General features: G+C 38.0%; 2 protein-coding genes across 4 annotated transcripts; both read left to right on the plus strand.

Moving 5' to 3' along the window:
• Positions 1-2,838: 2,838 nt before the first annotated feature.
• LOC135622817 (probable arabinosyltransferase ARAD1) lies at positions 2,839-8,823 on the plus strand. 2 transcript variants are annotated; one of them, XR_010491166.1, is made up of 5 exons: positions 2,839-2,992; positions 3,079-4,248; positions 4,638-5,305; positions 5,900-6,100; positions 6,182-8,823. XR_010491166.1 is itself a non-coding variant. In XM_065125016.1 (3 exons), exons 2-3 carry the CDS (start codon positions 3,310-3,312, stop codon positions 5,157-5,159), a joined length of 1,461 nt encoding a protein of 486 aa, XP_064981088.1. In that variant the 5' UTR covers positions 2,839-2,992; positions 3,079-3,309; the 3' UTR covers positions 5,160-7,836. The 2 variants fall into 2 exon arrangements, 1 of the variants encoding a protein (XP_064981088.1); XM_065125016.1 differs by having other exon boundaries at positions 4,638-7,836.
• Positions 8,824-10,095: 1,272 nt separating this feature from the next.
• On the plus strand, positions 10,096-21,203 carry LOC103997392 (probable apyrase 6). Of its 2 annotated transcripts, none has more exons than XM_065125020.1 (8): positions 10,096-10,861; positions 12,204-12,316; positions 15,591-15,698; positions 16,664-16,718; positions 17,612-17,794; positions 18,534-18,631; positions 19,015-19,211; positions 20,614-21,203. In XM_065125020.1, exons 1-8 carry the CDS (start codon positions 10,258-10,260, stop codon positions 20,879-20,881), a joined length of 1,626 nt encoding a protein of 541 aa, XP_064981092.1. In that variant the 5' UTR covers positions 10,096-10,257; the 3' UTR covers positions 20,882-21,203. The 2 variants fall into 2 exon arrangements, with proteins under 2 accessions (XP_064981092.1, XP_009416865.2); XM_009418590.3 differs by having other exon boundaries at positions 10,097-10,861; positions 17,606-17,794.
• The last annotated feature ends 29 nt before the right edge of the window (positions 21,204-21,232 follow it).

Consider the following 21,232-nt stretch of genomic DNA (forward strand, 5'->3'; position numbering starts at 1 on the left):
ACATGTACTGTATCCCTAGTATCCCTACACGAGCAGCTATGAGACCAGCTACATCCATCATATGGACAGATATACAACACACCAGTCTATCTGGTTATCACGATGTCCCTCTCGAGTAACCTATGACCAGGATTATTTAGGATATGTGTTTAAAGGTGAATTGATCTCATTATCGTGATCTCATCACGATCCGATTCCCATTGCACAAATCCAAGGACATCACAATATATGTATGCATTTATGCAATAGTTATAAAGTGATATACGCCAAAATATAATAAGCAAAACGATTCTGTATCAAGTCACACGTGTCATCACTTACGTGATTGGCTTGCTGGGCACCTATGATTAGCACCCGAGACCACACCTACGCGGCCTGCCCACCTGCGTCGTGCTCCTCGGCTCCATGCTCCTGAGACACACCTGCGCGGCAAGCCCGCCTACGTCGTGCTCCTCGGCTTGATGCCCCCGAGACACACCTGCGTGGCCTGCCCGCCCGCGTCGTGCTCCTCGGCCGCATGGTACCCGAGACCACACCTGCGCGGTCTACCCGCCTGCGTCGTGCTCCTCGGCTCCGTGCTCCCCGAGACCACACCTACGCGGCCAGCCCGCCTGCGTCGTGCTCCTCGGCTCCGTGCTCCCCGAGACACACCTGCGCGGTCATCCCGCCTGCGTCGTGCTCCTCGGCTCTATGCTCCCCGAGACACACCTGCACGGTCAGCCCGACTGCGTCGTGCTCCTCGGCTCCACGCCCCCCGAAACCACCTCCCTCGTCGCGGCCTGCCCGCCCGAGACGTGCCCGACCTCATGTCACATGAGACTACGGCATCACCAAAGGACAAAGCCATGCCTCGGACTTCCCCCTATTACAATGACCGACGCATAGCTTCTTCCGGGGGGAATATGATGAGGGTAATAATTGCGACATGACGTGTCACGACGTCAGCCACACCTGGGCGCCACTCTGCCCGAGGAGGAGGGCAATAATGCTGACTCGATGTGCGCTGATGTCACCCGCTCTCAGACAATGACTTCATCGTTGTCTGACCCGCGCGCTTGACTAAGGCAGAGGAGGACGACGACCGATGCTCGCCCATACCCTACGGCAGTTCGGTTCTCCACGCAACGTCAATGGCAATGTCAGACGCCATCAGAGGTACGATCCTGCCTCCCGCAGGCAGGCACATCAGGTAACGCTAAACTTACTTATAAATACCCCAAAGTTCTAAATGAGGGGGGGACACTTCTTCACTAAAAAACTCCTTCCACATCATCTAACTTGATCGTCGGAGGGGTCGGGTCGAGTTTCCGACCCGACCTGTGTGCAGGTACAAGGGCAAGGTTGCATCTTCCCAGCGTCGCGGAAAAGCTTCACTCCCCATGCAACGTCCCGCCCGGACCATCGTAACCGGCCACCCCAGTGGGCTCGAGGAACGCCGCGCAAGATCCCCGCGCATTCGGACCTGAACCAAACCGCGTCGGCCCCGAGGCCACGACATAAAGTTGTTTACACTAACAGCTGACATCATTATTCTTTGCAGTAAGGCCAAATTATTGTATAATGTGATATTGATAATAAAACATTTATCATTATCATGTACAAGTATTGGTCTGATGAGAAAGTACCAAATCCACGTGTCAAATATCGATGATTGGAAACCTCATAATTTTTGTATCAATCTATAAAAAGTTGAAGATAAAAAAAATAATATTATTATTATATTGATGATGTATCGAATTTATTTACAAGACGTTAAGATTTTGATTCAAACCACGATGAATTTTATCGGATTCCCAAGTAATATGAATGAAAATAATAGAAATGAAATTAACTATTTATTTTTACTTATCTTCTTGACCTAAAGCTAAAACTAGTATGTACCTTGAATACTGTTCATATCTTATGACATCTTAATTAGTCCACATGGGTAAGATTAAAATTAATTTATAAGAATATGATGAATATATTATTATTAATTTTAACTTAAATATTTAGGTATGAGATTTGAGTCAAACAAAATTGATATACTAGTTAGCTCATCATGCTCGGATCGTAATTTTTTATATCATAGCTAACATAGTATTTAAGCATGTGAAGACTCCAGAAAATGATTATTCATGAATGGAGTGACTCGTCACGATATGAAGTCATCATTGAGTTACGTCTTACATTCATCATGTTAGGATTTGATAATCTAATCAGTTTTTAATAATTTACCAGTTGAAAATTGAATTAGAATCGAATCTAGATAATTTGATTTTGATTCAATTTTATTAGACTAAAATTTTTATGTGATTATGAATTATTAAATTTAAATCAAAAGTTTTATGTTACTATTTTTGTGTGAGAGTACATTCAGTTTTGAAACTTTATCAAATTTTTAAATAAAATTAAATTTTTTTTACTACTATATATATACTGATCAAAATATTTCGTGGTTAAAAAAGGTGGCTGAATAATTTTCTCATTGTATTAATGATGTGTTAAGGGAGTTGAATATTCTATGAAATATTTTACGAGGGTAAGAATACTCCATACAATATTCATTGGATTTTTATCCATGCAGATACACAGATGGAAAGTGATGATTTATATATTAGCAAAATATTTCGTGGTTAAAAGAGGTTGAATATTCCGTTGAATATACTTTGTGTAATATTGGTTTGGAATCTAATCCACACGGTGTATAGATATGGATGAAAGTAACCTACAATATTTCTTAAGTAAAAATATATTATATATATATATATATATATATATATAATATCATCAATAAATATTCTATGATAAAAAAGAGAGTAACAGTTCAGGTGGGACTCGCGCCAGTGAGGCGCAACGTGGCGTCTTTGATCTCTCTCCACGAGGCGCAACTGCAGGTCAATCGTACTTCCTCCTCGGTGAAGGTTTCTCTTCCACCCATGCTTTTGTATCCTCCTCCTGACCACCTCCCAACACTAAATCACCGTGAATCGAGGGGGTGATTCAGCTCGAGGTAGGGTTACAAGATGTTTCATTTATTTCTTTTTCTCTTCTTCTTTGAATGAGAAGAATAAACTAATTTGATACCTTTTTATTAAGATTCACAAGAAGACGGGTCTAACAAATTCTTGAGATCCATCGGGAATTGGGTTTAGGGTTTTGTCCTCACAACAATGTTGGTTTTTTCTTCTTTGATCCACCGATCGTGTTGGGCATTATGAGATATCAATGAACTGATTCATCATAAAGTCACCGTCATTTATTCTTGATGTCTTGCTCGATCTGGGAGTGCTGAAAACGTGCTCTTTGGGACCCGTGTCAGAGAGGAAGATGCAACCCTCGATCTCGGTGACGAGAAGGTTCCTCTTCTATGTTCTGTTTGCGTCGCTGTTCTTCTTGTTGTTTACGTGTTCCGATCTTTTGAGGCCCCGCAGTAGGCCCCTTGTACCTCAAACAGTGCTTATGTTCGTTCTTCCTAATAAGACTTCAGATGACAGCTTTAGAGCTAGAGATAGGACCAAGTTTCCCCATTCCGATCCATTTCCCTTTTCTTCCTCAATCGTCGTCAATGATAGACGAGGAAGATCTGAGAAAGACATTAGAGAAGCAAGCAGCAAAGGATGCGACTTGGATCGGTCTTTACTCAAGGTATACATGTATGATTTGCCTCCTGAGTTTCATTTTGGATCGTTGGGCTGGAACGGAAAAACCGATCAGACATGGCCGGATATCGCCGAAATGGATCGAATTCCGACCTACCCTGGTGGATTAAATTTGCAGCATAGTGTAGAATACTGGCTCACCTTGGATCTTCTTGCTTCAAATGTTCCCATTGTGGCGAGGCCTTGCACGGTGGTCCGTGTGACAAATTCAAGCTCGGCTGATGTGTTCTTCGTGCCCTTCTTCTCATCTTTGAGTTACAACCGGCATTCGAAGCCACAAGGGAAAGGTAAAGCTAGCAAAAACAGGATTTTGCAGGATGAGTTGGTGAGGTACTTAATGGGCAGAGAGGAGTGGAATAGAGGTGGTGGGAAGGATCATCTTATTGTAGCTCACCATCCCAACAGCATGTTGCAGGCTCGAAGGAAGCTTGGTTCTGCTATGTTTCTGCTTGCAGATTTTGGGAGGTATCCATCGAAGATAGCCAATCTCAAGAAGGATATCATTGCTCCTTACAGGCATGTAGTTCGTTCAGTCGGCAATGACTCTGCCACCTTCGATGAGCGTCCGATATTAGCATATTTCCAGGGAGCCATCAATAGGAAGGATGTAAGTTAATTGCAATTGCCTTATTCGGCTCTTTGGATTGTTTCTTTTAACATCTTGCTTTATATGTTGGTATCAATAGGTTTGAATCATCTATGGGTATAATTAACTTTTTAATAATTTTAGAAAACTTAATTTGCATTTTTAGCTCAAATATGTGGCAAGGGTAACATATTAGCTCAAATTAAGGTACAATCGCAAGTCATCTTATGATATAATGCATGTTAGGGTATTCCTTTGGTGCTTACATCATGCAGCTTATTTTAGTCATGGATACTTGTTTTCAAACATTTCCTTAGCATTTCAGACTGCACATGCTGTTCTTTTAATATGTTAATTTCATTTGACTGCCTTGTCAATTTGATATACCTGACTGGACTAATATATATCAGGGCGGTAAAATTCGTCAAAAGCTCTATTACCTTCTCAAAGACGAGAAAGATGTGCACTTTTCTTATGGTAGCGTAAGGGAGAATGGAATAAGAAGTTCTGGTCAGGGAATGGCTTCATCGAAATTCTGCCTGAATATCGCTGGAGACACCCCCTCCTCAAATCGTCTCTTCGATGCCATTGTCAGCCATTGTGTTCCCATTGTGATCAGTGATGACATTGAACTCCCGTTCGAAGATATCCTAGACTATTCAGATTTCTGCATCTTTGTACGCACCTCGGATGCTGTTAAGAAGGGTTTTCTTCTGGATCTTCTCAGGGGAATCAAAAGAACAGAATGGACTAAGATGTGGGAAAGGTTGAAGCAAATAGCTCATCACTTTGAGTATCAGTATCCATCAAAGCAGGGGGATTCTGTTCAGATGATCTGGGAAGAAGTTGCTCGCAAAATCCCATATGTTCGTCTGAGCCTTAACAAGGAGAAGAGATTACACAGATCACAGTTTGTGAAGCAAAGCAAATAGGATAATACTTTTGAGGACTCTTGTACATCAGGTTGAAACCTTAGAAAGCTATTTTCTGGGCACAGGGGAAATCAATATCATAGAATTGTGCTTCACTTGTTCAATAAAGAATGTGCAAGCTTGTTAATAGTGCATATAATTTTCTGGTATGTCTATTATTTCTATCCTATGCATTATGTTTCTGTTGCTTTTCCTAACCATTGTGAACCATGCACTGAGAAATACTGACACAGGACATTGCCAATGTGCCTGTAATTTTATTCATAAATAAACTCAAACATCAGACTGAGGAGGATCAACTGATCTACAGATGAATGCCATTAAAAGCTAACTTCAGCTGTCCCTATGCATAAATGAGTAGGAATTTATGCTTGAGATCTAGTTTCTCAGATGATAAATCATGGAGCTGTTGATTGTTGTTAGAACAAAATCACACTGCTGAGTTTACAGTAAGTCTTAATTGTTTATGAATGTCTTTATATATATGTATGCATGCTTTTAAGATGTGTTATCCAAGAAATGCAAGACAGACCCAAAGGGATCTAAATTTGTGATGCCCAGGTTGTCTTACTGTAATCCTCCATTCTTTCCCTTTAACCGGCTATTTACAGATGCCTCCTCTCTAGCAAAACCATTGGATGATTGAACTATCAAATGAGGAAAGAAACAAAGCATTACAAGCAGCAACGAAACCTCATGATCTCCTTGCAGTTCTTCGCGTGATGGATTTCTTTTCCCAGCTTTAGTTGCTTCATGGATGCAACATCCTCCCAGCTAGTTTTGGACGACGATAAGGAAGAGCGCTCACGAAGCTTCAGCACCGGTTGTGGATGGGATCTGATCCCCTTCGAACTCTTCGTTTGCTCATCTTGTTAGGATCCACAGGCGGTGGCTCTGCTGCAGATTTCTTGCTCGCATCAAGGCTGACGACACCAGTATGGGTAAGGCTGCGTTCCTTCTTTACTGTCCTTGCATGTTCTTCTTCGTTCCACCTGATGCCGTAGACCTCCTCTGGCTTGCAGGAAAACAACCAAACGCACACGAGAAGTACAAGGAGGAGGAGCCTACGAGTGCAGATTCCCATCGGTCCTCCAGTTAGCCACAGAGATGTGAGAGGCCCTTCTGGTTCGGCCTTAAAAGGCCCCATCCCTGTAGATATAGTCCTCTCATTCATCGGCATATGGGTTTTGGTCCAAAAGCACAAAGCTCAGTAACCCAAAAAACACCTAGAGAATTCGGATTCACTCCAATCATATGGCTGCAACCCAAGCAAATCCAAGGCTGTTTTAGAAGGTTCTGTCATGTATGAATAAAGAGATTGGCACGCCATCCTTGGGAAGCGAAGTATCTTTCCGGTGGTTCCCTTCCCTCCCCTCCAAATCCCCCCTCACTAAGCAAGCACTAAAGGAGATGTTCAGGGAGTACGGCAGCAGCAAAAGAAACACCTGCTTTATCTCTCTTCTGTGATCATCATCCTGTGCTTTAGGATTTCCTCTTACAACAAGGAAGCACTCTTATCCATGCACCCAATGAAATAAAACAAGTACTTGGTTTCTCGTGCTGAATGCGCTTCTTTATGCTTTTCTGCGTTATTCCTGCTGCTATATACCCTACTTTTCCTATATCTCATCCATTACTTCTCCCATGACTCTTTAATTTTCCTCTTTTCCTTTTTCCATGGAGAACACATTCCTCTTTCACTGTTTTTTTCATATTTATATTGCTTCTCAGTATCACATGCAGCTCGTAGGATTCCTAAAGCACAGGTTCCCTCACTTCAACAAAAACTACGAGCAACTCAAGTATCGCACATCAGGTGTTTGTTGCTTTTTCTCTTTGAAATAAAGCAAAAGAGCAACAGTGGATGCTGCTGCTTTCCAAGGGCACAAGACTAGAACTCACATGGAGGACTATGCTCCCATTGCATGAAGAAAAACTCAACAATATTGTTTCATGCAACATAAAAAATTTATCTCCATATTCAAGTGCCTTTCATACATACATCATGCACAATGTCAATTTGATTTTTGATTCTAGAAGCATGCTTGTTCACTTTGAAATAAACTCTCTGATGTTCTTTTTATTTATTTATTTATTTTTCTTGCTAAAAAGTGTTCATCTATTATTACTTAATACATGGTACTTCGGAAACCTCACAAGTTTGTGATCATTGAACAGGGAGAAGAAGGAAAGAACACAGGAAATAGAGCTGCAGGGAAATCCAGGGAATTATCATGATTTGGTCTTCTCTCTGGAGACTAGTTTTCTAAAGTGGGCAATTTCTTAATGTCACCCAAGTGCTTTTATATACTTTTGAAGCAGGCTATCAGATATTTGGGACCCAACTGAGTAATTCTATATTAGAACTGGCAGAAAAGTAAGTGAATCCTAGCTAATGTGGACACTTGTTTTAAAGCACCCTAAAGAACAAGTGTGCAAATGCTGACTGTTCCATTAATTTACCTAACAGCTATTTTATGTAGTATTCAGTGGATCTAAAGATATCAGGTCTTGGAGGAATTTAGGTAGAATTTGCACATGGTCTTCAGCCAGTTTGCCTCAGATGTCCTTCAAATAGGATCAATTACATCCATTTCATATTTAGTGAAGTTGTATGGCGTAAAAGTGATCAACCAAAATAACAGTCTGTTTCTCGTGAAGTGATATTTGAACTCAATAGGCTCTCTCCTTCTGTGATAATTTTTAGCATAGTTAAAGGCACTCATAATATTAATGTGCATCATCACAGGAACTGAGCCATCTGTCAGAACTCCAAGATATTTTAGAAATTATCTTAGCTATATGATTTCTCAAATTCTCATTACAATAAAAACATGTCTTCCTCTTATTTTGCCATCTGATTGGTTCAAATTAAAATTATAGTTGCCCTATGTTGAAAGACCATTGATGTTGAAGTTTAAAGGCTCCATGAACTATATATTGTAGCCTCTCCTCTTCATATGCTTCTTGAAGAGCATGATAGAAGTGTGCATTTTCTTTGAGGTGAGGCTCTCATCACCAAGATTCATGGATAATTTATGGTGGCATTTTGGTGAACCCTTTTAAATTATGTCTAGTACACTCATCTACCATGATCTTAATCATTTAATTAGGTTCAAATAGCTACAAAATTGCTTCACGGATCTCCGAACAAGCTTATTATATTCTTGTATGTGATGTGAGTCCTGATTGTACCAATGTGATATTTCAGTTTTTAAGTGCAAAGTTATGATCATCTCAGCTTCATGGGGTTTCCACATTGTCAAAGAAGTCGAAGAATTGCCATGCCAAGAAGACTGGAAGGAATGCGATGCCTAAGCAGTGACCCCCTCCGAAAGATATCTTTTGGGGTATATCACATAGCAAATAATTTCTCACAGTTCAAAGAGTTTATACTAGTAAACATTTTTTTATTAATCTTGTCACAAAGTATCATTGCAAATGTAAGAGGATGAGATGTTCAATGGAGTTTGAGGTGTAGATTGAATTGTGTATGTATCAAGTCGATCGTATGAATATGTTAATGACGCAAACGAAATTTGTGTTTTTTCTTTTAACTTGTTTAGGTACTAAAAGTACATGTTGATATGGTTTGAGTGTAATGCTCGTTGATGTTAGATTTTGGGATAAGTGGAAGCATCATCATCTTCTTCGGATCCTTCAATCACTATTTCATCTTTTTCATCTTGGATAATTTAAAGGCGTCTGGGATTGCTCTCGAGTAACAATAAGGTTACATATTTCATTGCTTTTGTGACTGCTAGGTGGATATTTATCTAAAAGCTTTTGTGATTGTCTATCTATCTTTATAGTCATTCATCAATTGCAATGGCAATTATAAGCTGTTCATGCCATGCTCGAATGCTTGGGCTAAACTTAGTGGTAAGGTCCATTCTATCCTCACCCTATTAATTGATGACTAATCTAATTTTATTTTTTAGTAGAGATAATATAATGTGTTTGACATCAGATCACTTCCCTCGTACATTCCTCTCTTCTAGGTGCCACTATCCTCCTAAGAGACTGCTACCATAGTACTCTCCGACTATCTTGTCTTCCCCAAATAAGGGGATCTCCACTAATTCTTTCTAATTTTTAATTCTTAATCAATAAATATTTGATTCTCATGAAAGCTTATCATATTTGTAAAAAGATAATTTTCAAAACCATCCATCAATTTTAAATATTTATACTCCACATTTTATATAATCCTTAAAAAAGATTTAATTTATAATATTATTGAAAATAAATTATAATATTTATGATAATATTCTTAAAAATATATTAATTAACAAAAATAAAATCACCTTATTCTATTGTTGTAGCAAAAACATGAAAATTAGAGTCTTTACAAAAATCAGATCCCTAAGATTGAAGAATCTACCAGATAGTTGATCAAATTTCATATGATCAAATTTCTGAAGGATATAACACCACTAAATGAAAGAAAAAGAATTTACCAGATAGTTGATAAGTAAAATAACTGATTAATAAAAATATTTTATATTTGGTAATTAATGAGATTGCAACCTCATAATCATTAACCAAAACATTAAAAGTCCATAAATGATAAATAAAACAAAAAATATAAAAAAGACCACACACCTGCCGCACCTGCGCCGCATGCGCGGGGATTCACCGTTCACTTCGGATGCCCAAATTCACGCTCCTTGTAACGAGGCACAAATCTTGCGCTTGCCAACGATTCCGTGCTGCGTCACGCCCGTCTCAGACTCGGCGCGTGCTTCCCTCTTTGCAGGGCCACGTAAGCATTGGACAGAAATTGCTACGACGGATGTTGTAACAGATCCTCCACTGCGGAAATGCGGTCATCAGCTCAAAGCGTGACCGTCTGATGCGTGGGTCCCCTCTGTCGCGCTGGATCCAATTGGTCCGTGTCCTTTTTCCTCTCAGCGACAAAAATAAAACCAGAAACTACAAGAACTCCATCCGTCGCATCTGTCCGCCGCAGGAGGAGGCACTCCGGCGAGAATCGGCGGCGGAGGCAGGGTCAAACCCTAAGTTCCTATTCTTCATCTTCTTCTTCCAGGAACTCTGGCGATCCGACCAGACTTCCTAGACCTCACCCTGCGTATTGATGCGACGATCGAATGCTCGACCGCCGGCAGTCGAGCCCGAGCCCTCGCACACGATGAGCGCCTCCAAGCCCCATCAACTCCGCCATTTGTCCGTATCCTCCCGCCTCTCCTTCTTATCTCCCTCGAATTCCAAGCACCACCGCCGTGCCGACGGCTGTGGCCGCCGCTGCGCCGTCATCGCCCTTGCGGCCGTCTTCCTATGTCTCTTCATCGTCACAAGAGGCCCTGATTCTCGCAAATATGCGATAATTTTGGATGGCGGGAGCACCGGGACTCGGATCCACGTATTCGCCTACAGGATCGGATGGGGATCGATGCCGACGCTCGATCTTGGCCTGACGGCGTCGATGAAAGTCTCCCCAGGGCTGTCGTCGTACGCAGCGGACCCAGAGAACGCGGGGCAGTCTCTGGTGGAGCTGCTGGAGTTTGCGAAGGAGAGAGTTCCAGGGGAACTGTGGGAGGATACGGAGGTACGACTCATGGCAACGGCAGGGTTGAGGTTGCTCGATGTAGCAGTTGTGGAGAGGATACTGGAGTCTTGCAGAAAGGTCCTGTGGTCTTCGGGCTTCCAATTCCAGCATGATTGGGCAGCTGTGATCTCAGGCAGGTGAATCTAGAGAACTCTATTGCTGCTTTTTGAAATGCTCTTTTGGTGTTTTTAAGCATATCAGAAGTTGTATAGAGCAGAAGATTTATGTGCAAGTCATTTCTTGTGGAATATTTGTTAATTTATCTTTTTTACCTTTCACGTTTGTTATCTATTGCTTGTCAGTTCAATTCTTTTGCATGCAAGTTTATAATGGTTAATTGAGTGTCCAAATCTTTCCAAGCATTTTTGTAAGTGAGACTATGGCTTAAGAAATTCAAATCTTGTTATTGAGCTCTGGATCTTATAAATGTTTTGTTTACTTGGATGCAAATGCATAAGCTGCATATGTTCTCTAGTAAAGCAGTTCGAGGTATAAGCAGCTGAAGTTCACGTGAATTCAATTGAATTAAGTTGGATAATCTTATTGCATGAGACCCATCTCCATGTTTCAGCTTCCAGTAGTGGGAAGCAAAACTAACAGTCACTAGATTTCTCTTTTTTGTTTTTTTTTCTTGTAAAGGAGTTACCTCTGTCTTCCCAAAATATCAGCTGCTTCTTCTGCTAGCTGCCTTCTTACCGTGCTAAATTAACTTCACTAAATTACTTTTAGACCCAAGTGAACTTATCATCTTCTTAGAAGTCTAAGTTTCTTGTAGAATTCAAGTAGTTTAAGTTTCAATGGCTTAAGATGCTAAGTTGCTAATTCTTCCATAGTTTCCAAAAGATTAAACTCAGAGGTCAAAGCATTTTAATATGACACATTTTCTTTCGTCTAACTTGTGAAAAGGAACAGTGGTCTATTTTAATGATCCAAATGTACCTCATAAGGTGCATCAAGCTGTTATTGATGATTCTCTCATTATTAAGAGAAAAAATTGGTCATGGTACTTGTCCTTTTAAGACTTAGGTTTTATTCCGTGTTGTCAACCTAGTACTTAACTAAGATGGATTATATTTTTTATTGAGCTGGCTTATATGGATTAGCTTGTTTAGATGCGTCAAAGAAGCCCATGGTCTGGATCATTATCACCCTGGTTGTATGTATACTTTGTGTGTTTCGATTTGGGTTCCTGACAATCTTGCTCTGGCTAACATTATTGAGGTGCCGATAGGAAAGCTATATTTCCTTTTATATTTGTTTTAGTTATCAAAATGTTTCAATGTCACCTATTTTCTCTAACATAATTGGCCTTGTTTTGTATATTATGGTTATCCTTCTACTCAATGTCAAGTGAACCTGCATTTACTAGAAAATTACACCTCTAAATTATTATATCTTTAGGATCCTCCTCTTGGAGGACTCCAGATGAGTTTTAGTTTTGTAACGTTGTATAACTTGTAACAATCTTCTTACAGGTTCTGATGAAGGCATCTATGCATGGGTTGCAGCTAACTATGCTCTGGGTAGTTTAGGAGGTGAACCTAAGAAAACTACTGGGATATTTGAACTAGGAGGAGCTTCCATTCAGGTTTTTTTACCATTTCATAAGTTAGCTAAATCAACTCTTGCTGCAAGCTCTTTCTTCTTAGGATTTTTTATGTTGATTGTAAAAATTTGGTTAATGGATAAAAGTTTTTCAGACAACGAATAAGTTGTTCTGCCTGATATTTGTTCAAAAAGGTTAATCTTGTTATAGATGTGGTTTGTACTCGACTTCAGTTAGTAATATGTAGTGCAATACTTGCATGACTCTCTGTCATTATGACTTATATTTCTTAGAGAAAGTTGTGGTAGTTTAGAAAAACATAAGCTAGGTATTGCAATTTGTTTATGTTTTGCTGGGTTGTGAAAATTGCTATATTAGCTCACCTCCATTAAGGATAAGTTGCATTATATATGCAATTTAAGTAAATAATATTTTTGAGTTCTTTGATGTCCTAATCCCTGGTTTAAGGCACTGGTTCTTTAGTTTGGTTTCATGATTTCATTGAAGAATGTAAATATATACAAAATGTAAGCTGTGCAACTTAAATGGATTTAAAAAACTCTAACATCTTAAATTTGTTTTTTTTTTATTTAAAAAATGATAACGACAACTACAACAGTAATAGGACACTCTTTTAGGAAGCTAAGTTTATTTTCTTAACAGCTATTTTGCTGAATTTGTTCTTCTTTCCTTGTTTTGGTTATTCTCCTCTTTCTGAATTTTCTTTTTTCTTGACCTATCAGTGTGATTGGAATTGAAGATTCTAGGAAATTTAACGTGTAACTGAAACCATTTGACTCTGGTAGGTGACAATAACCCTAACATAGGTAAAAAAATTTCAACCATTGGTTAATTTTTTTTTTATAATACTGAATCTCCATTTAGTTAAATCCTGTTGCTTAAATAAGAACTAAGGAACTCAGTTGAAGTCAACTAAAGTAATCCAAGATATAGGAAAATTAGGCATGACACCCTCAGGGTTAGAGAAATGGCATTTGACATTTTATGTGGAAAATGACAGATAATTTCAATTTTGATTTGGTTCTTGTTACAGACAGATTACATGTTTGTTCCACAAAAAGGAGATTATAAGTGGAGGCCTGTGGTTCAATTGGGCTTCTCAGCTTATAGCCTCCTTTATGTGTGATGGTATGTCAAGAGTTGTCTTTTCCCCTTTTTGAGTTCTTAGTCTAGGATTACCCTGAGTTAAATAAAGCTCCTATTGTACTGGAAATCAATAATAGGAGTTCAATCACCTGTTGGTTCTTTCCGGCACCATTTTCTAGACCAAATGCTTGTCTTCACTGAAATAGGAAGGGCCTCTTTATAAGTCTTCATGTTGTCCTACTTTAGCTGATTTCTTTTTTGGGCCATGATGGGGCTGGTGCAGGTGCACTAGGATATCAGTGGCTAGTACATAATTTAGGTGGGAGCAGCACCGATTGGTCTTGTCCGTTATGGGGTCAACAATTTTCTTTTGTTATGAACTTGAGAGTTTCTTGTTGAAGTTTAGTTGTAATCTTATTCCTGAGCCATTGGGGTTGACAGTTGACATAGAAGCTTCTTTTCTTCTCTGAATTGCCATGAGTTGTCATAGTTTCTGTATTTTTTATGTGATAAGGCCAACCAAGCAGGGTGCTTGGCTAGCCAAGCCACCGGCCTAATTGGCCCAATGCATGTGGCCAAGTGCCTTGTTGCTGTCTACTGTCATGGGTGGCAAGGGGAGAGAGCTTGCCACATTAGTCCATCTCACATAAACAGCTAGTGTAAATCTCTTGTGGTTTGTATGATAGTGAAGACTGGCTTTGGTTAGGGTTTGACTAGGAAGCTCAGTCAACTTCTATTTGGAATTAAACTAGGGCTAACTTGAACAATTCTATTAGTCCTAATCTCGGTTAAAGATGCCTAAGAAGACTGACAATCTTCTTGAGAAGCTGAGTGATAGAGGGAGAGATTGATTGTGGTTTTCACTCCAATCCATTTGGATCTGATGGATGAATGTGCTACAATTTACTTCTGTTATAAAGCAATGGTTGCTAGCTCTACCCAAACATTGTCACTGATAAAGGTGGGGCACGAGGCAAATTGATTGCTGTATCTCTGTAAATTTTATGCAGTCTTAAGGTGCAATGTTACAAACACTAAGACAGCTGCAGGTGGCCATGCTATATATGGCTTGCCCATCAAACATGGTTGTGGTGCTTAATTTGTAGATGGAATTATCAACAGCGGTAAATTTTAAATTTTGTAATAAACAGATTCTTTATCGTCGACTTAAAAGTCAAAAATTTGATAATGCTGATGATTATGCCCTTAAAGTTCCCAAGATCTTGCTTATAATAGGTTGGTCTTCTTATCTATGTGCATAAAGGTGGGTGGGAAGGGGACACGTTTAGGATAGCTATGCCATATATCCATACACCCAATTACAGTAACACCCCATGACACAAGTATGGTAAATTCTGGCCTTTGCCTGTACTGGATCTGTTACGATTGCAACACCAGTCCTAGAATGGCCTCTAAAATGGTCAAGGGCAGTCAATGGTAGTCCCTTTAGATTGGCCTACATCCTAAACATATTGCTTCACCAGCCTGCACAACAAAACAATTGAGCAGATGGCCACACCAAATATCAGCAATATTGCACCATTGATGCTGTTGGTAGATCATCAAACTTACATCAGACTTTTGCATTGGAAAATGCAATTTTTTTTCCAGGTTCAGTTAATTATTCAGAGCTAAGCAATCTTAAGCATAAGGACAGAGCTAACAAGATCAAGGTGCCATTTCAAGCATTCCATCTTGAGGAGCGAATTTTGCAATTGTGCAAATTCCTGAGTTGGAAGATTCTACAATCTGGAAATTCCAAGATGAGCAATTCTTCTACATTTTTGTGATGGAATTCGACAATTTTACGGGAGAACGCTAGGATCCTTGATTGGAGGCTAAACTCATAATAAAATTTTCGTTTTAATATGAATATGACCACTAAATTATTGAAAGTATTTGATAGAGGGGCCCAGTTACCATTTTTAATAATCACTTTAATGATTATGTTGCCTGAAACAACAGATGTAGGATGATGATAGTTGCTTCTTCATTTCAGGAAATTTTAGTAAATAGCTAGATGCTAGTACAAGCAAATTATGCTATGTGGTTGAGCTTTGATCAAAATTTTAAACTTTTGTAATTAATATTTTCTTGTATTTCAGAATGAAAATTATTCTGTAGTGCATAATTGACCTTCATTCAATGTTTCAAAATTTTGTAATTATGATCACCATTTATGTTACTTTGTCTTGATTCTCAATTTCAGGCAACCTTTGTTTCAAGTGAACCTTTGGCCCCAGAGCTCTCACATGTCCTTCAGTTTGGAAAAATTACATATAACCTTTACAGCAATAGCTTCCTGTATCTCGGTCAGGTGAATTTCCTGCCATAATAAGCTTGATCATTTCTACTTATTAAATATGTATAACTGCCATAACTTGAGAAGTTATTTCCCTAGATTCTTGTGTGCACAAATATGCACTTAATGGCCTAAATCTATACACTGAATATGTTACTCTATTGACCAGTTGCACTAAACTTTGTCAGGACAGTTCCATACAAGTCATGACTTGAATAGTCAATAGAGATCATAAGGCATTTGCTATTTCAGATGTTTGTTATTTGATTTACACAGGAGCGTTTATAAAATCAAATTGTGTTCCAAATTTAATTGAGTAGATAAAAGTATTAAGATTTGTTGTGATAGATTCTGAATAACAAATGTGGAAATATATCATGAAAAGTTAAATAGGTTATTTGCATATTTTCAGAATAAGGTGCATCAATCAATCTGGCATTTTGTGGTACCATTGGTCAGTTTGGGATAATATGGTGCCATTGACTAGTTTAACCATGCTACAAGAGAAAAGCTAAAAGATACCATAGAACTCATCACCATTATTTGAAAAGGTTGATCCTCATAGATGCTACAACATTAAAAAGAAAACTTTGTATTACCAAGTTCTTTTCCTTTCAAAACATTATAAATGACAGAGAGTATAGCCATTTGGATGTTGCTAATCAATAATTCTGAATAACAAAAAAAATGTCAGTTCCATGTTATCCAAAAGAGATCTGGGTGCTATTTGAGTCCACATAATCACATTATAATTTTCTTTAGTAAGAATGGCACTGTTCTGAGATTCATCAATATTCGTGTACTCGTAGAGACTCATCTAAATTTTTTATTTACATTGCTGAATGAAACCAGTCTTGTGCTTCCACTTTTGCTGCTTATTCCAGAAGGCATTATATATATGTTGGATGGGTTAAATATGTACAGCAATATAGGTTCATTGAAATCTTGTATATAGGGAGCTAACTGATGTCATCCTGCAGAATGTGGCTTATGACTCACTTCATAACTTGCTTAGCTCAGGAGACCTTAGATCATGTAAGTTGTTAGTTTTTTTACTCTTCTTTCTGATTACTACTAAGTTTTGTTTGTTGAGTTTCTACATGGGAAAATGCAGATTTTTCCTATTGCTATGATAACAACATAGCTTCCTTACCAAATTGGTTTGCATAAGCTTAAAAGATCTTTTTGATGCTTTGTAAAAGATAGGTCTCTAGATAGAGGGTTAGTAGTGTTGGAGTTTGCAATTTCTATATTGGGATTCATTTCCTACTTATGCTTGCTGGTCCTTTTTGTTATTTAACATTTGGAGATAATATGATACCTTAGATATCATAAAATATGTGTGGTTGTTACTTGTTAAGTTCCAATGAGTGGCTGAACTTTTGAAGCAATTTATGCATATTTCAGATTCTTGCTACCTGGTGTTCCTGAAATGAGCCTTAGCTTTTGTAGGAATGAACAGGGCCTTGTTCTAGTGGTTGTTTGCCCTCTTCAACTTGAAGAGTTCTAGGTAAAGAATTGTCATGGAAGTGATGCCAGGTATTTGACTCCTTAAGGTCCATGACAAGAAAGTTCAGAATTTTGAGGATGATTGGACTTCTCTATGTAAAAGTTATGGCAAGTTCAATGCATTTTCGTTTCTGAGGTTTAAATTGATCTTGATATCCTTCAATGTTCAGCAGTGCATTATGTACATAAGAGTGATTCATCATGTTTGTTATGCCCTCAATCTAATCCAAGTAGTGTTACAAATGAAAAGGCATGTAGCATAGATAATAATCAATAATCCAACCTGTCACTGCATTTTCTGGCAGATGTAGTGTTCAGGTTAGATCAATTTTAAGGTTTATGGTTCTAACGCCATGTGTCTCTATGAGTATATTAGGAATGATAAATAGTAATATTTGGACACTTGTTTCCAGCTGCAGCTTTTATCCAGGAAGAAACCTATATAGATCCTTGTATTCCCAGAGGATATATGCGTGGTGGGGGACCAGGAAAGCTTTCTACCAGTCTCCTCAATTCAAAGACCACATATAGGTCTTCTCGTGCAATTGGTAACTTCTCCGAATGTAGACTAGCTGCATTGAAGCTTCTAGAGAAGGAAAAAGGTAACTAGTTGTTTTTTTGCTACTGCTGAAGACCACATTTTATCATCATCTTACAAGGTTTCTTTTTTCTATTTTTTCACCTTCTTAAATGTAGCCATGTTAAGTTAGTTATATCATTTTTTTGGCCTAAGCTATTAAGATATGAGATTACCACTTCAGTTTGCCATAACTCCAACGGCAGTCATCAGAGAAACAACCTTAAATTTGTACCATGATCTTTTGATTTATGGAGGTCAAATTAATGGTGTTCTGTCATGTGCCTTTGCTGACAGCCTCACAATTGTGAACTCTCTGATACAATTTTTCAACTCATTTGAAATAAAGCCACTGCAAGTTTTTCTAGAAGAAGATTAAATTTTATGGGCACAATTACCTTTATGTGGAAAATGGGTGGTTATCTGCAGTATCCATCATTATGATCAGAAGAGCAACGGACTCTCTACTTATTTGGACATCTTAAGATTTGTCAGTCCATTTTAAAATGTATATCTTGCCTTATGGACCACACATGTTGATGTCAAAGGTTTTATTCTGGCCTCTTTATCTCCTCATCTGATTTCTTTCCTGTATAGTTTTGAAAGAGAGACTAAGCTAGGTTCAGTTCAGAATGCCATATTAAGTAATGATATATAAGTAATCACATATTATTGATTTCTTTTTGGGAAGAAATCCTTATGTATAGAATGAATTTAGTGGCTATTCTTGTAAAAGAAAATTTTTATTTTTTTGATATCTGCAGAAAAATGCTTATCCCAGATCTGCCATTTTCGGCTGACATCTATGCCTAAGTTGCAAGGGAGATTTTTGGCAACTGAGAATTTCTTTCATACTTCAAAGGTTAGTTAATTTTGTTTTCTGTTCACATATTGTTTTCGATAGACAAATCTAGGATTTGCCAGCAACAACTTAGGCCGCAATGCCTTCAACCAACAGCATGAGATAACGCTGGATATGACTGCAAAACTTGTTTTAAAACTATAGAACATGATGGAAAGGAAAATAAGATTCTTGTCGAATATGCCCAATGGCAAGCTCAAATAGGCTGCATATGTATCCTTTCTGTGTGCACATGTGCTGATATGCATTTGCTCTTTGGAGCTTAGCAGTGATTATTTTGGGATCTTACAGCAAGTTTTAGTGAGAAAATTGCTCTTTATGGTGTTTTTCCATGGCCAAGCTTGTTTATGACTCATCATTTGTCTCTTTCTTCTACTTGATAGTTCTTGGGCTTGGGACCAACACCATTACTATCTGATTTGATAATGGCTGGGGAACAATTTTGCGGTGAAGATTGGCTGAGACTCAAAAGGAAATATGATACTTATGACGAGGAAGATCTCTTGAGGTTTTGCTTTTCTACAGCATATATTGTGGCTCTACTACATGACACTTTAGGATTTCCTATGGATGATGGAAGGTATATGAGCTATGCCCATTGCATATCTGCGAGTAATTTATATTTTGTTCTTTTTCCAATTCAGATTAGAACATGAAGATAGTAAGATTATATTTTACTTGTTGAAGTTACTTTACTTTAATTTGGTTTTTTTAGCTTCTAAATTGTTAGCTGAACTTGCATATATGCAAAAAAAGAAAAACTTATTTTAGCAGTACATAGTTCTAGCTCTTGTTTTATATATGCTAAAATCTCATGAGGTTATGTTCCAGGCAGTATCTACCATGAGCTTAATATTCTAAACTGAAAAGGTATCATCATCAACCAACAAGAAAAATAACAAGCTGTAACGTCTTGCGGTTCACTATATAAATGTTTTTTGTTCATTTTTCTATATAAGACAATATGGCTATAATTAATTACTTAACTACCCAATACCCTAATCGATAGAGCATATATCTTACAACTACCTTATATATGTGTTCTTAACAAACACAAGAATCACATAAAAATTCGAAGTTCTTTTGTACTTTACTACTTAGCTTTTTTATTTATGATAATGTCTTTGTCAATTTCTTCTTTTTGTTGTATAATAGATCGAATTTACCTAAAACCCATATTTGTATAATATATCTTACAATTACCTTATATATGTGCTCTTAACAAACACAAGAATCACATAATTTAAAGTTCTTTTTGTACTTTACCACTTAACTTTTTTCTTTATGATAATATCTTTGTCAATTTCTTCTTTTTGTTGTATAATAGATCAAATTTACCTAAAAACCCATATTTGTATAATATATCAAATTTGTATAATATATCTTACAATTACCTTATATATGTGTTCTTAACAAACACAAGAATCACATAAAAATTCAAAGTTCTTTTTGTACTTTTACCACTTAACTTTTTTCTTTATTATAATATCTTTGTCAATTTCTTCTTTTTGTTGTATAATAGATCAAATTTACCTAAAACCTTTACTTACATGAAATTGTTCATCCATCTTGAATACACTTCAATTCTTCTCTTAGTATTATTAAAACTTTGTTACTTGTAATTGTTGTTACTCCTTACTCTAAAACCTTTAATTTCTAAAATTTTACAGAAGTTTCGAGTAAATGCTATCTATCTATCATTGACTAAGATAATATCATGAACAAACAACATATGTCATGAGATTTATCCACCAAATTTAAAAGTCTAGGACTATTATCATCCACTGAAAGCCCTATAGACTTTCCATATTAAAAGGGGCTTAAAGTAGATATTCAATTCAAGGTTGAGTGTGCTTAAACATGGATGATGACACCCGAGAATCTTTGCAGATTCCACCTTGAAGTTGATACAATATCTTATTTAGGTTTACTTTAGCTGTATATAATAAGGAGACATAACCCACATATTGTCTATGTTGCAGGGTTGTTTTCGCAAACCAGGTTGGTAACATACCACTTGACTGGGCATTGGGTGCTTTCATAACGCAAAAAGCATTAAGACCAAGTGCAGAGAGCTCTGATTGGATCTTTGCTGTATTAGGCGAAGACCCATCGGCGTTCTTCTATCTATTCGTCTCCATTATGCTAATCTTTACAGCATGGTCTGTGTTGAAATGGATGAAACCAAAGCTGAAGATTATATACGACCTGGAGAGAGGCCGTTACATCCTAACTCCTGTGAACCGATGATCCTGCTTGACTTCTGGATATATGTCCCTGAAGAAGAGGTAGATAGCTTCACACTATACCGAATAAATAGTGATTATTGTATCATCCTAACTCCTGTCAACCGATGATCCTGCTTGACTTGTGGATGTATGTCCCTGAAAAGAGGTAGATAGCTTCACACTTTACCGAATAATGATTGATTATTGTATTTGGGGATTACCCTCCTAGCGAATTGACATATCGTAGCCAGGGATTCACAGGTCCCTCTGTATTTATTAGATAATGTTGTAGTAATGTCCATTGTATTTCTTAGTATAGAATATAAAGTCATTTGCATTCAGAATGCACTCACATGGTTGTGCCAGTTCGGCG

This window comes from Musa acuminata, chromosome BXJ2-9 (assembly GCF_036884655.1).
Source record: "Musa acuminata AAA Group cultivar baxijiao chromosome BXJ2-9, Cavendish_Baxijiao_AAA, whole genome shotgun sequence".
NCBI classification, from domain to species: Eukaryota; Viridiplantae; Streptophyta; class Magnoliopsida; order Zingiberales; family Musaceae; genus Musa; species Musa acuminata.